General features: G+C 33.6%; 1 protein-coding gene across 1 annotated transcript in view; it reads left to right on the top strand.

Moving 5' to 3' along the window:
* Positions 1-15924, top strand: part of LOC111506660 (uncharacterized) — a 62388-nt gene that overhangs the window by 24170 nt on the left and 22294 nt on the right. The window contains exons 3-4 of the mRNA XM_074175945.1: positions 4707-4965; positions 9098-9154. Of these exons, the coding sequence (XP_074032046.1) occupies positions 4707-4965; positions 9098-9154 (316 nt within the window). The remainder of the gene's footprint in view (positions 1-4706; positions 4966-9097; positions 9155-15924) is intronic.

Raw genomic sequence — 15924 nt, 5'->3', positions numbered from 1 at the left:
ATATTTTTACAAAGGTTGTTTATAAAGGGTACGACGCAATGACTGTCGATTAGCTGTATTTTGGAAAATATTAGTATTCATATTGTGAAAATTGGCGAATATTGGATAAATAATGGCGTTTTTCCAACACTTCCGGTTATAAAAAAAGTTGATACCAACTTCATTAACTCAAATGTAACACCCTGTATATTTTTCCATTTTTGAAAACCTGGTATAATTCTAATGTGAGTTTATGCAATATAACCTATAGCAAAAATTTACCATTCGAGATATTCATTTGTTTACGAAAAAAAACTAGGTCAAACAATTGAGACAAATTACATGAATGAGCTATTATTGATTCATCAAAATACTTCATTCCATAGTCTTGTAGGTGTAATATTTCCAAAATGTTATACAAGGTAATCGGAATCGATGACTAATTGAGAATATACAAAAATGGGCCAAAACTCAGTTCTTTCAAATGGAACACCCTGTTTTGAAATTGTTTTGAGTGATTGTCATGACTCATTCCCTGTTTCAAAAATCAACCATTCACAAAATATTAATGGCAGCAATCAGAATGTCTGTTAATTTCTTGTTTGTTAAGATTTGTTGTGGTTGTGTTGTGCTAGTGGTTTATTGTAGAACTTGATGTTTTTATAATGAATCAAAATTTCATTTTATTTCCATAAGTTACACTCTGTTTTTTCAGATGTGATTTTTGTGAAATTATTTTAGTGCAAATAATAAAAATATTTTATGAATGTAGTAGAAACTACTTGAAAACTGACTTTGAAAGCCAGAATTTAATGTTTCAACTACATTTGACTAAACGTGGAAAGATACATAATTTTGCTTTTTGTAAGGATGAAAAAACTGATAGTTTTCATGTTTTGCACAAATTTATTGCAGGCTTCTTATTTTTAGGCATCTGGCATAATTCTAGTATGAATTTATTTAATAAATCTAATAGCAAAAATGGACCATTCTTAAGATATAAGTAAATATATCTTTCAAAAAGAAAACAATGCAACAAACGAGTTGAATATAATACGTAAAAGAGATATCAATGATTCATCAAAATTCTTAAATTCATCTTTTGTTTGAAGGTGATTGACGATGTTTCAGGATGAATTTCAGTCAACAATAACTAAATGGAAACAATCAATAGACCAAGGGCAATATATAGTGGCTGTATTTTTGGACCTCAAACGTGCATTCGAAACAATTGATAGCAGAATTCTTATAATGAAGCTAAAAAGCATTGGCATTGATGGTAATGTACTCGACTGGTTTATTGATTATTTGTCAAACAGAAGCCAGATCACAAATATTGACAACTATTTATCGACTCCTATATTAAATGAATTTGGTGTGCCGCAAGGAAGTGTCTTAGGACCTCTCTTGTTTCTGATATATATTAATGATAAAAGCTTTGCTCATAACTGTGATTTCATAAATTTATTTGCTGATGATACACTACTTTGCGTTACCAATAATAATCTAAATGAAGCAATTCGTAAAATGAATACATCATTGGAAACTATGACAACCTACTTGAATACAAATAAATTGAAACTCAATTCTGCTAAAACTAAGGCTATTATTCTAACTACTCCCTTCAAGTATGCTAACCTTGACATATCTGAATACCACATTAATATTGAGAACACAGAAATTGAAATCGTTACTGAATTCAAATATCTTGGTTTTATGCTTGATAACAATCTTACTTTTAATAAACATTTTTTATATACCTATAAAAAGATTTGTAAAAAATTATATTTTTTCAGTCGTATATCAGCTAGTCTCTCAGCTTTCTCTAACATTACTGTGTATAATACAATCATAAAGCCACACTTTGATTATTGTGCAAGTTTGCTCTATTCATTAGATCAAAATAAAATATCAGCTTTACAGAAACTGCAGAATAGAGGTATGCGTATAATATTAAAATGCAACCGTTATACAAATATATCATTAATGCTGGATCAGCTTCAATGGCTCTCCGTGAGAGATAGATATTATCTGAATACAATTATTTTCATTTTTAAAATTTCAAACAATCATCTCCCTACCTATTTTAATGACTTCATTGTTTTCAACTCTGATATTCATAGATATTCTACAAGAAATAATGCAAATTTTTATTTACCTAGATGCAATCTGTCAAATACTATAAAGTCCATGTTCTATAGGGGTTTGAACGATTCCAATAAATTACCGAATGATATTAAAAAAGCTCAGACTGTTAAGGAATTCAAAAAACGCCTTATCAGATTCATACAAACTGTGAAATAAATTTGATACCTATTTTATATTGTTTTGTCTTTAGCCTGTAACTACCTGTATACTTATTTTTATTTGTATTTTTTATTATTGGTCTTGTCAGAAAGTTAATAATAATAATTTTTTTTAATATTACTACATGTAATTTTGTATGTAAATTATGTTTTCCTATTTTCAATAAACTGTTATTATTATTATTACAAATTGTGAACTGAATTTGATATCAATTTTATATTTTATATTGTTTTGTCTTTAGATGAATTTATATGTAACTACCTGTATACTTATTTTTATTTGTATCTTTTAATATTGGTCTTGTCAGAAAGTCAATGTAAATTTTTTTCCTAATATTCCTACAAGTAATTTTTGTATGTATATTAGGTTTCCTATTTCAATAAAAAAACTATTAATCCCTGAAAAAACTAATAAAAAATAAAAATTAAAGAAGAAAATTGCTGAGAATAACAATTATATTACAAACAAAAATTTAAAAAATTAAGAGATTCCCAGCCAAGTTACTTCACGACGTTTCGATTGTCAGTATCCCCAATCGTCTTCGAGTGACAGTTATCACCCGAAGGAATTATTACAAGAAAGTGGATCAAAATCATCTCAGAATTTCAAAACTGCCCTGAAATATAAAGTATTCGATTTAAAAAAAAGCAAGTTCTGACCCATTCATTTATTCTATCCAACTCATTAATTTCATGGGGAATTACTCAATAGTGAAATTGGTAAAGGTAATTTCATAAACCCATACTAGAATCTTGAAAGTTCACTATTTGAAATAAGAAAATTTTGAATCGACTTCCAGTATAACTGGAAGTGTTAGTAGATATTCTAAAGATAATTATTGATTATTTGATTAAAAAACGCAAAGTAATCAATTTAAAGTAAATATTAATTCCACGATGAATTTGCATGTATAATTTGACCAATTTCACACTTAAAGAATAATAATATATTCTCTTTGTTTTCATTTGACTGCATCTTTTTGTTATAAACGAGTAGAAAGATATCTGTAAATTCAGTAACTGTAACTGTTATTCAAGCCATAATAATATTTGATGAAAATTTTTGTAAATACCGCTCCACTGTGGCTTCAATAATGTGCCATTTAAACAAATTAGATATTTGCTACATTCACAATTATAAGTTGGAACTTCCGTAATAAGAGGTACAACAGACTGATGTGTGTATTCATTTGAAATAATTTCATCTATGTATTACGAAAACTATAATATCAAACTTCAAAAGTATCATATATAACATAAGGAAAATAACAAATTTAAAAAAAACTAATGCAAAATTTGAAATATTTGATTGACGAACCGTGACGAGTAGTAGTACATCGAGTGAAAGTGGTAAGGGATGTTAAATCTATTGACAGCAAAAAATAGAGATGTTGGTATGAAGGGCATTATCGTTAATAATATATTGAGTTTGTCATATATCGCGTGCGGAGACGTGGGAATTTTGAAAGTCATATGAGAAGCATATTTGAAGTTGCAGCCACTTGTCATTGTCAAAATCTTACTGATTTTGCCAACAAAGAAAAATGAAAAATTGGTAGGATCTTCCAAAGTTATTTCAATTGATTTACTTCACTCAGATGTTTTCTGGTTGGAAATTGGTTGGGAAGAAGTATAAAATACATTATGAAATTATCTATTTTTACTCACGTTAAAGGGATGTACTAAGTGAAAAATGGGAGCTTTGCATAGACAAATTTCGAAGTTAGTGGTATGTGGAGGACAAATTACAAATGTAGTAAATGAAGTTCATAGAATAAAATATGTTTGAGTCGAAAAGTTCATGACAAGTATAGGGCGAAGGGAAAATGGCAAATAACTGTGTATTGTTTGATATACATATATTATGTAGAAAGAGAAATATGAAGAGAGACCGTTAATGGAATGATTAAAGTTCAAGAATACGTGAGATAACATACCTAGTACAATTCGTAGTTATCACGAACGAGAAAAAAATCATAAAGTTAGAAATGGCATGTGAGGGGAAGTAAAACTGTGACTTGAATTTGAGTTGATACGAGTATATCTTAGAAGACTGTCAATAAAAATTCAATATTCACATTTGACGGAAAAGGTGGGTTAGTATGTAAACAAGTCAGTTGATTTCCACAGGAAAATTATGTATACCGAAGAGTTGGTACATGCACGAATGATACGGTCTACTGAAAGTATGGAATGTTGTGAACTTGATGTTATTCATCACATAAGTTCGAAGAAATAAACAATTTTCTGAAAGCAACTCTTTATGTAGAACATCCTAAACTTAATATACATTCTGTAATTAAAAACGTGTCTATGCTTTGATGTGTCCAAACCTAATCTAACTTGATTATCCTGGCGGGCAATTCATCGAACATCGTGGATATTCAGCTAACGAAGATTGATAGACGTTTTGTTTTCCAGGGGCGAACATCGATCTGAAATCGCTGCCAGATCTCGATTGGGAAAGAGAGCAAGCCGACTTCATAAATAGAAATACTCTTCCCAACATCTCGTCAAGTCTTTTCCAATATCCTGAGAACAATTTCGATGACGATAAAACTATCGCTGAATACGAAAAAGGATATAGATACGGAACGAACAAGGAAAAACTGGATGAGGCGTTGGAAAATGCCGTATTGAAATCGGAAATCTACGAACCGACTTCAATCAACCAGTACAGGTGAGTTGTCAGTTTACTATATTGATTATAGTAAGTTCACCTCGAAATTCGAGATACCCAGCTGTAAGTCTCTAAATACTTGTATATTGACACCCTAAAAGTTGTCTCAAAACCTACATATGGTAGGGTGTAAGCAACTATTAAATTTCAAGGTCAAAGGTCACAAAAATCGGTTTTTTGCGTTTTTTTTGGAAATATCTCATTTCCTATGGGTTTTTTGCTATTTGTATTCACTATCAATATTGTAGAATACAAAATTCTCTACAAATTTTGTTTTGAAAAATTTTTTATACGGTGAACCGTTTTCGAGATAGAGGGCGGAGAGCACGCGGTCACAGCATCACTTCAGGTCAACCGGTGCCTCCGGTCGAAAACGCGCCATATATAGTTGATGAACTATCGATAAATCAATGATTATAAATATTTGTCAATTTTTATTAACTATTATATTATATTTTATCATTTTTTTCCTAACTTATCCACTTTTTATTCAGTATTAATTTATTTAACAACACTTACCTGCCCATGTAATTGCAGAATTGTTAATGAAAATATAGGAATTATATTTGAATTTTAACCTAATTAATATTTATAACTTCTTACATGATGAAAAAAAAAAACAAATAAATTATGAATTAATCTTTTTATTAAAAAATATCATTGAATACATTTATTTTTATTGAAAGTAAAGAAATGGAATAGAGGGTACAAAAACTACAATTTATAATTTTAATCATCTTCTTCCTCTTCATCGTCGTCTTCTGGCTGCTGGTAAATTTCAAACTGGTCTTCATTATCGTCTTCAACGACATTTGTCTCAAGTTCTTCCATGATTTCGGGGTCAAAGGTTCCATCTTCGTTAATGTCGCTCTGATATGGTAGAGCATTGAGACAAGCTTGCCCATTACATTGGCCACAAGCTAAAGAGCATTGCAAGCCCGCTTTCCTGCATCCGCATCGCGAACCACAACCACTCTTGCAGTTGCAGAAAATTGTATTTAGCAAATCTTCTGGAGCAGGTGGTAAAATTGTCATGATAGGCTCCAGAAAATCGTTTCGCATTGCCCAACCCCATACCTGGGACCTGGGGTTCCAAATCATGTCCTAACCAAGTTTGAACTTGATAATATACACGGTTGAAATGTTGATGAGCAGCTGCACTTGTTGGTGGAATATTTGAAAGCTGCACAGGTTTATTAAGTTTTATAGACTTGACGTAATGCATATAACGAAGATGATCGAGACTTTTCACAGATTTCGGAGCATTATAGACTGCCAATAAGGTTTGAGTTCCACTCTCTAATAATCTCTGGGCCGAACAATTTTCTTCCTCAAATGCTGCAGCTAGTTCATCCAAATTTGTCAGTTTCTCAAAAACTTTTAAAAATGATTTTTTTCCCTTTTTAAAAAGCGCAGAAGTTGTGTCACAGCCACTTAATGCGTGCAGAAATAAAATATGTTTTTTAGAATGAGGATAATTATCAAAACTTTTAGTCGAGTATATCTCCGTTTTTACATTACCTTTCCCAACTTTTTTAAAGAAAATTTCTTGTTCGTAAGACAGTGTACGCCCAATTAAAATGACAAGTAAATCAATATCTTGTCCTATTATAACTGCAGTTTTTTTAGACTTTGATTCTTCAATTGCAGTTTCAACAATAAGAACATCCGCATCATCTTTGGCTTGTTTAGTAGTAATATTTGCAGCTTGTAATTTTTCAATTAACATATTAATGAACTTATCTTTGTTATTTCGATTTGATAAGAATTTTTCTTGAGTAACTGGTACAACCATTGTTTCATCGAAACAAACTTCATACGTTTTTGAAAGTGCAGCAGATCTTCTCTGCTGCTCCATAGCTTTTACGTTCTTACTGTAGTCTGAATATTCGTCAAATACAACAATTATTTTGGAACTGTAATGCCTTTGTAAATAATTTATGTATTTATCAAAAATAATAGAAAAAGTATCTTCTCTGCTCCATACAATATGAATAGATATAGATTCAATGCATGAAGAAAATGATAAAATATAATATAATAGTTAATTAAAATTGACAAATATTTACAATCATTGATTTATCGATAGTTCATCAACTATATATGGCGCGTTTTCGACCGGAGGCACCGGTTGACCTGAAGTGATGCTGTGACCGCGCGCTCTCCGCCCTCTATCTCGAAAACGGTTCACCGTATAAAAAAATTTTTTAAACAAAATTTGTAGAGAATTTTGTATTCTACAATATTGATAATAAATACAAATAGCAAAAAACCCATAGGAAATGAGATATTTCCAAAAAAAGCGCAAAAAACCGATTTTTGTTACCTTTGACCTTGAAATTCAATAGTTGCTCACACCCTACTATATGTAGGTTTTGAGACAACTTTTAGGGTGTCAATATACAAGTATTCACAGACTTACAGCTGGGTATCTCGAATTCCGATATTCTTACCTAATTTAAGCTTAAATGACTGGATTATTACTGAAGTGTAGATTGCAAATTTTACTGGTGAAAATTTATCGAGACAGTTTCAAACCCGATTCACTCTGTCACTGCCTTCTTCTAAACAAAAAAGCTCAAATGACAAAAGAGTTAGCTCGACTGGAAGTTGAGGAATAACCTTGTGAACTTGAACAGGGTACAGCAGTCAGAGGCAGAAATATTGTGAAACACTTTTTCGAGCTTTCGAAGCTTTCATTGTCTTTTCATCAGGAACTCTATAATTATGAATGTAATTAAAAATTGGAAATCTTGAACAAAAAATCGATAATTTAGAACAGCAAGAGAAACTTACTAATATATGCCTATACGGGATGTCCGAACAAACGGATGAAGAATTACCCAGCGTTTGATTCAATTATTTAATGAAAAGGGTCAAATATATATCAAGAGGGATGACATAAGAACTGTTTTCCGCATCGGACATCAAAAACCCCAGTTTAAGCCCCGGCCAATTATCCTGAAATTCCAGCAGTATGAACACAAACTTCGGGTTATGAAAAATGTAGGGAAACTAAAAGGTTGTAATATCTTCATCGCTGAAGACCTTACCAAGAAACGTAAAACAATCCTTCTAGAAGCCAAGGCAGTGTTTGGAGAAAGAGCAGTGTTGACTTTTAAAGGACATATATATGCAAAAGTTAACGGGAGTGAGATCAGAATCAATGATATTTCTGATATCGTAAAGTATAATTCATTTGTATTTTTTTAGTAATTTCTTTCTTTTCATACACTCTGTAAATAAACCAGAGGCTTGGGGCAACTATAGTCAATGAATCTAATTGCGTCTTATCTCACTAGTCTGTAAACAATGAATCCAATTTACGAATATCCTTCATTGTTATTATCCTCTTTTATATAATAATTGACTACTTAGATGTACTCAAGGGCTGTGTGGAAAGAGAGACTCTGGTATTCGATAGTATTGTTGAAAATTTTAAAAATTTCTCAGGCAACGAATATCTTAACATATTACAATTCAACATAAGAAGAAAACTTCGATGAACTTCTGTTATATATTGAAACATTTGACACAAAGAATCTAGACGTTTTGATTCTCTCTGAAACTTGGTCAATTAACAACGTGAACAGCTTCAACATTCCACAATTTGATATAATATATAACGATTCTAAATTCAATCAGAATGATGGAGTTGTTGTATATCTCAAAACCACCATAGATTACATAACCTCAATATCATCAGGGTAGCTGTGAATTTCGGTGTGATGGAGACACCGAAGATGATTGGTTTTCATACAGTAGAGTAAGTCATTACATGACATTCAATAAAACCTATATAATCAATAAGTAGTAATTTTGTAGTATAGAGCCAGGAAAATTCGTTTCATAGTTTCATTTTTGTTTATATCATTAGAGTTCTCTAGGTTGACCGACAAGGTAATGTATTACAAACTCATAATGCTGCTGTTAATTTAGTCAAGATGCAGGATGATAGTAGTTGAGATGAATACTTTCTCTATCCTTTAAGAGTTGCGAATCATTCAGTATACTTATACTCAAGACAAGCTTTAGTGCCCTTCTCCTAATTCCCAAACCACCCACGACTTCCCACTACACAATACATCTAAGTTTCTTCATATATTCACCTTTCTCATCCTCTTAATTCCAGATACTTTGGAGCAGAAGCAGCCAAAAAGAGGAAGAGACGAGATGCGAAGAAATTAAGGTAGGCGTAATTTAAGCATGTAATTGAAATGGAAATTCAGAATCAAACGAAGTAAAGCAGATCAAATCCGGTAAACTTTTGATTGAGATTAATGATGGAAATGGTCTTTGGGTTATTGTTTTATGGCAGTTTGCTCCATATTTACCAGAGACTTAATCTGCTCACTGAATACGAAATAGGGTTTTATTGTTCGGAGTCATAGTGAATGTTTCGTGAATTATGAATGTCAATGAGGAATTAAATCTGTTCTAAGACAATGCGACCTGACATGAATGGTTTATTCATTGTCATTAACATAATATTAGTTGCTGGCTTGTGCGTAGGAGATTTTGTACTTATCCTCTGGTGTTCTGATAATTGTTGACAATTGATATGTTGATATTGATATCTTACATCGATATCCAAACAGAGACGAAGCCAAAAAAAGCCCGTAGCCTGATCATATATCAAGGTTTTGCTTATTGTTTTTTTTAATAACCATGGCGAAGTGCATCAGGAGTTTTTGCTACATAAAGTTGTATTATTCGATAAAATTCAAGTTACTTTTTGACTATTTTTGATCACTTCAACGTTTACGGTAATATTTGGAAAAAGTTGATATGTAAGACTACTTAAACCACTTATATTTTTTTATTTTTTTCTATAATGATGATTTCTCAATTATGGACTCAATTCACTAGAGAATCGGTTTTAAAGAATTAAGAGAATTTCCATCAAAATAATTTCATGTCTCAATTATCTGGAAATGACTTCATTGTTTCTCTATAATTTATGATTCATTGAATTTTCATAAAAATGTGCATTTTCCCATACTAATGAGATTCCGTAAAGTTATTTATTGTATTGATAACATTTAAAAAAGTTCAAACATATGAATTTTACCGTACTGATAAAAATTTTGTATATCTTCATGTTCTTCCCTCATTTTGGGTCATCAATACATTTCATTAAATATATTAATTAATTAGTAACCATGGTTTCGAAGAGTTATTTGGAAAATCCCCACTGGAATAGATCCCTTTCTCAATTTTCTGAGAACGGCTTATCATTACTCTATATGTTTCTGTTTTGTATATTAGGTTGTTTCAAAAATTTATTCCGTTCTTCAAATTTATTCTCCTTCAAACTGCAGTATCTCAGTCATTCAATTCATTCGAAATAAAGGCCGTCTTTGCGGGTTAAAGGGCACGACAGGAGTGAAGGTAATCGCATTGCCGACTCTTCAGCCAAGAAAGCGGCTGGACTAAGAATTTCAGGACCCAGTGGCACCTAATGGGAAATGTTCCTCAATTTGGGTTATTACAGCAAATGCAAGTTTGAACAAAATAAAGTTGAGTTTGATTCATAAGATTTTCAAATTCACTTCGAAAAGTATTCAAAAAATCGGTGTTTCAAATGTTGGGTTTCAATTTTTGAAGGGATTTGTTTCCAATTCACATATTGGCAACAGCACCTATATCAAGTTGAAATAATTTATACGTACCTAGATATTCTACTTTAAAAAAGGAAAATTATCTTTATAAATCAATAATTAAGGCAATTTATATAGAGGAAGATAGGATAGGTGCACAAAATGTCATATGTCACAGAATGTCTCGGAACTCGGAACATAAGTAAACAGAACAGCACGCAAATATGTCATCTTTGTTCGTCTCATACAGGTAACAGATTCATTGTCCTTTATTAGCTATAACCGATGTTGCCAAATGGTGATATAGAAACGAATCCCTTTAAATGTTGAATGCATTATTTCATTCTTCTTTTTTAAGTATTAAAATATTTTTTTAAAGAAAAAGGTTGAAATGATAAGTTTAAAATGCGTTGTTTTAGAGCTCTTTCATGAAAACTACTTGATTTTCGTCAGGAGGAACATTCCCCATTGCAGAACTAGTCAAATGTTACACCCACGCTCAATTCCTAAAGAGATGGGATGGAATCAAAGGATGCCATCTTGCCAGGACCACCTGGGAAGCTGGCGCCGAAAAAGTATCTGGCGATGACCAGGAAAAATCTACGCTTAACAGTAGGATTTCTGACTGGCCACTCTCAACTAAGGAAACACCTCCATGATATGGGGCTAGTGGACACACCTCTATGCAGGAAGTGTGAACAGGAAGATGAAACTGTCAGGCATGTCCTATGCGAATGTCTGAAGTTATCGTCAATAAGAGAGTCTGTGTTCAGCGAGTCTTGGCCTACACCTGCCGATATAAAGGAGATGTCTCCCAGTGAACTGTCCACCTTCCTGGAAAGGACAGGATGGACTATGACCTAGGAGGATGTACAATCGGGAGGATGTACAATGGTTCACATGTGCTGTGGGCTTACACTCACCCTCCCTACTCTACAGATACAGAATTCCAACAGCATGAAAATCGCGTATTCGGGATTCGATGAAGTCGACAAAAGCCGTCTTTGCCTGGTCCTTACCTGTGCCGCCTGCTGCGGACGCAATTTTCGGTACAATTCGTCGATTTCTTCACAACAGAACTCTGCTGTAATGATTTAGCCCGGTTGCAGAAAATTATTTAGTGAATCTACTATTCAGTAATCATGTTTTTTTGGTGAGAACTGACGCCTAGTTCTTCCACCATCCCACGCACCTTTTGTGATAGGTCAGTCTCCACCAGGATCCTCAAATCTTCGTCTTCTTGGATTACTGTAGGTCCACCACTTCGGAGCTCATCTCCGAGACTAACATCTCCGGAACTAAATATTTCAGACCAACGTCGAACAGTACGTTCATTAACACTATCATTGCCAAATGCCTGGTCAATTTATCGAGCTCTTTTGGTGGGCCATTGGTTCAATTTGCATTCGTAAGAAAAAATTGGCCCAAAATCGCTCAATGACGTCATATAGTGAAAAAATGAGCTGGAAAAAACAGCAAAACAGTAAAATAAAAAAATAACAGCATCAATGTATCTATAGAGTACAAAATTGCCTATCGATAAGTATATTCCACGACACAGTAGAATATTTATACAGTGTGTAAAAGCCAAATGGAATAAATTCATTATTTCCGTTACGGTATGTCAAATGTTAATTTCAATTTGACACTCTTCAACGTGAAAATGGCACCTCTATCTTCAACCTTCTTCGAATGATAGGAACCACCCCAATATTTTAAATTGGAAGTATAGACTTGTGATTTGTTGCTTGAAAGGTCTCTTCATTCTCTATTCAAAAATGTTATTGCTTTCAAGTTTATTGCAACAATTAAGATAAAATGTTTCAAAATCATGTGGTTATCGAAATTTGATAAAATACACTCAAAACTCATTGCAGTATACTCAAAAGTTATTTCATGTTGAGGTAATGATTATAAGAAAACGAGCAAAAACCATATCAATGTTTTTTTTAGATGATATCCTTTAAAAACTGTAAATAGTTTCCGTGGCAACGTTAGTTTAAAACGCCTTGTCAACTTCTTTTGTATGTTACAATATTACTTGTCAGTATTTTAATTTAAGTTCAAAGTTTGCATAAAATAACAGTTTTACGGAGATAAAACCCGGACATAACGTAAAGTACCTCGCCTATTTCATGATAAATTTCCTAATTCACCACCCATATCTCAAGGAACTATAAGCAAAATAGAGAAGCAGTTTCGCGAGCTTGGTAATGTGGGGCAGATAAAGAAAGCAGCTGCCAATGCAAAGATAGATTAACTCAAATTAGATGTGATGCTCGAGTTTGAGGAAAACCCACATACATCGAGTAGATAGGGATCCACTACATTCAATGTTAGCCTTACACCGATAGTAAACATATTGAAAGAAAGTAAAATGCATCCTTATAAAATGATACACTCAGGAGCTCATGGAAGACAATTTTGATAAAAGAATTTATTTTTGTGAGCAAATGATGGAAATGTTCGATAACAATATGAGTCTACTTTGCTTCTTAACGGTAATGCTAATCGGCAAAATTACCGCTACTGGTCAACGAAAAATCCTCACTGGATGATAGAAGAACACACGCAATATCCTCAAAAGGTTAATGTTTGGGCGGGGATTGTAGGAAACCAAATTATTGGTGCCTTTTTCATTGAGGGTAACTTGAATGGCGATAATCATTTGGCACTACTTCAAAATGATGTCATTCCAAGTTTAGCAAATTTATATCCTGATCCAGGAAACCCTCAAGTGCCAGTGAATAGGATATGGTTTCAGCTGGATAGAGCACCACCACATTACCAAGTTAATGTCCGGCAATACCCCGCTACAACATTTCCCAATCGGTGGATAGGGAGGCGAGGATTGATTGAATGGCCAACGCGATCACCTGATCTTTCATCATTATATTATTTTTTATGGGGATATGTAAAGAGCAATGTGTACAAAACTAAACCTTCAGAATTTAATGACTTAAAAGAACGAATAACGCTTGCGATTAGGTCGGTCACGCCTGATATGTTAAATAATGTTAGAAGACAGTTTTATTTGAGATTAGGATGTTGCCAAGACGTTTGCGGTGAACATTTTGAACACCTACTTCATTAACATCCATAGTTCTTTTTCGTATTCTACATTTCATTACGCTTTGCATTATATTTTAGTTTTTGAGTGTATTTTATCGAATTTCGGTAACCACATGCTTTTAGTTTATCTTATCTTAATTGTTGCAATAAACTTGAAAGCGATAACATTTTTGAATAGAGAATGAAGGGATCTTTCAAACGATATATCACAAACCTATACTTCCCATTCAAAAAATTGGGGGTTGTACCTGTCATTCGAAGGGGGTTGAAGGTAGGGGTAGCATTTTTACGTTGGAGAATGTCAAATTATAATTCACATTTGACATGTTTCGGGATTTTTTTAAATATGTACAGTAACCGAAATAATGAATTTATTCCATTTGGGTTTTACACACTGTATGGAGCTACAAAAACACATGATATTAAAACGGAGAAAACTTCTGAAACAACCTAGTGATTTTCATGAAAATATGTTTATTATATTAATTTGATCGTACTAACGAAGGAATTTGAAAACGTTGCTCTTTTGTGTTCTACAACTTTTACAATCACTTCGTAAAAAACACTCCATTTTCATATCAAATGTAGGTTCTCAAATTAATCTTACATTCTTTTCGCGAATAAGAGTTGTGTTTGAAAAATAAGCATAGTATTTCTTTTCCCGAGGCGCAATTTTCACATTCTCGACTTACTCACAAGTAAAGGCCAAGTAGAATCAACAGGCTGAACTCGTGACTATCAATTACCAGAGAATATCTGCTAACAAGTTCACTATGACGAGAAAACGCCGGGAACTCGGTGCGGATAAAAAGAAATAGAAAATAAATCGATTAAAGTGCGTCACTGTAGCCTGTCTCCTGTAGCAACCCGATTATGGATGTGGAGGCGTTTTCTGGACGCTCTCACTATGAACCGTAAAATTGATGGCATTTCTTATGAAACACTATCGCTTTATGGTTCTCAGTCTCCAGTGATTATGACTTTTTATATTTCAATTCATTTCCCAACTTTGAAAGAATCAATTTAATGTAATGCTTTTAAATCCAACGTTATATCTCCATCCAGACAATCCATGTTTCGACAATATGCGGAAGCAAATACTTTCAGGTAGATCCATCATGATTATCATCAATCAAAATTGATTGAGATGACAATATACACACATCGGAAAAGTCTAGGGATATTTTTATAACATACTAAATATCATAAAAATAAATGCATGAGGTCGTTTAATTTCGATTAAATTGGTACACTCGACCACCCTGTAGATTTCTATGGGTTGAACAAAGCCTGCAAAAACGGTAACTAATCTTTTATCAAGTTTTTTACAAACTGTAGGTTTTCGGCTAAAATGAATAATCTGAAAGTGTCGAGTTTGTATATTCTATGCAGTTCTTGCTCAGCAATTAAACTGGAAATATTGTGCTTTAACTTGGAACGCCATCACTTACCATTGGCTGAGATGAATGGAGCTGTAGGGCTTCTTCAAGGTGGCATGCGACAAAATGATGTAGCTCTTCGTTTAGGGGTCTCCCAAAGTGTTATCAGTCGATTGTGGCGGCGTTTCCGTGAAACTGGCAGTCCAGCCGAACAACATCCAGGGCGAGGACGCGCTACAACTGCAGTTCAAGACTGCAGTTGTAGCGCGTCCTCCACCTTTGTCGAGAGGCAATCGCGGTAGAAGATTAGAGTGGTGTCAAGAACATCAAAACTGGGATGCAAATGATTGGGCCACAGTTTTGTTTACAGACGAATCCAGATTTGGATTTCATCCATATTCTCGTCGAGTAAGACTGTGGAGACGACCTGGAAATAATGAACGTTTGAGACACGTCCAGGAAGTCCACACATACAGAGGTGGTACAGTAATGCTATGGGGCGGAATCATGATCGGCGGAAGAACCGATCTCGTTTTTCCAAATCGCTCCCTCACAGCTCGACAGTACCTCGACACCATTCTTCTACCTATCGTCCGTCCGTTTGCTGGTGCTGTTGGTGAAAACTTCCACCTAATGCACGATAATGCTCGTCCACATGTCGCGCGTCTAGTGACTGACTGGCTCACCAACTAAGGAGTTGATGTATTGCCATGGCCAGCACAATCACCGGACCTGAATCCCATCGAGCATGTGTGGGACATGCTTCAACGAAGAATTACTCCGCATATGGGGAACATTCACACAACGTTTCAATTGAAAGAGCTTTTAATCGCTGAATGGGCAAATGTACATCAACAAGACATTGACAATCTCAATTTGTCGATGCACGATAGATGTAGGGCCGTAAT

The sequence above is a fragment of the Leptinotarsa decemlineata genome, unplaced genomic scaffold, assembly GCF_025532065.1.
Source record: "Leptinotarsa decemlineata unplaced genomic scaffold, Ldec_3_MD MMD2_tig00001393_RagTag_RagTag, whole genome shotgun sequence".
Taxonomy (NCBI): domain Eukaryota; kingdom Metazoa; phylum Arthropoda; class Insecta; order Coleoptera; family Chrysomelidae; genus Leptinotarsa; species Leptinotarsa decemlineata.
This window is presented reverse-complemented; position numbering and strand designations above follow the sequence as displayed.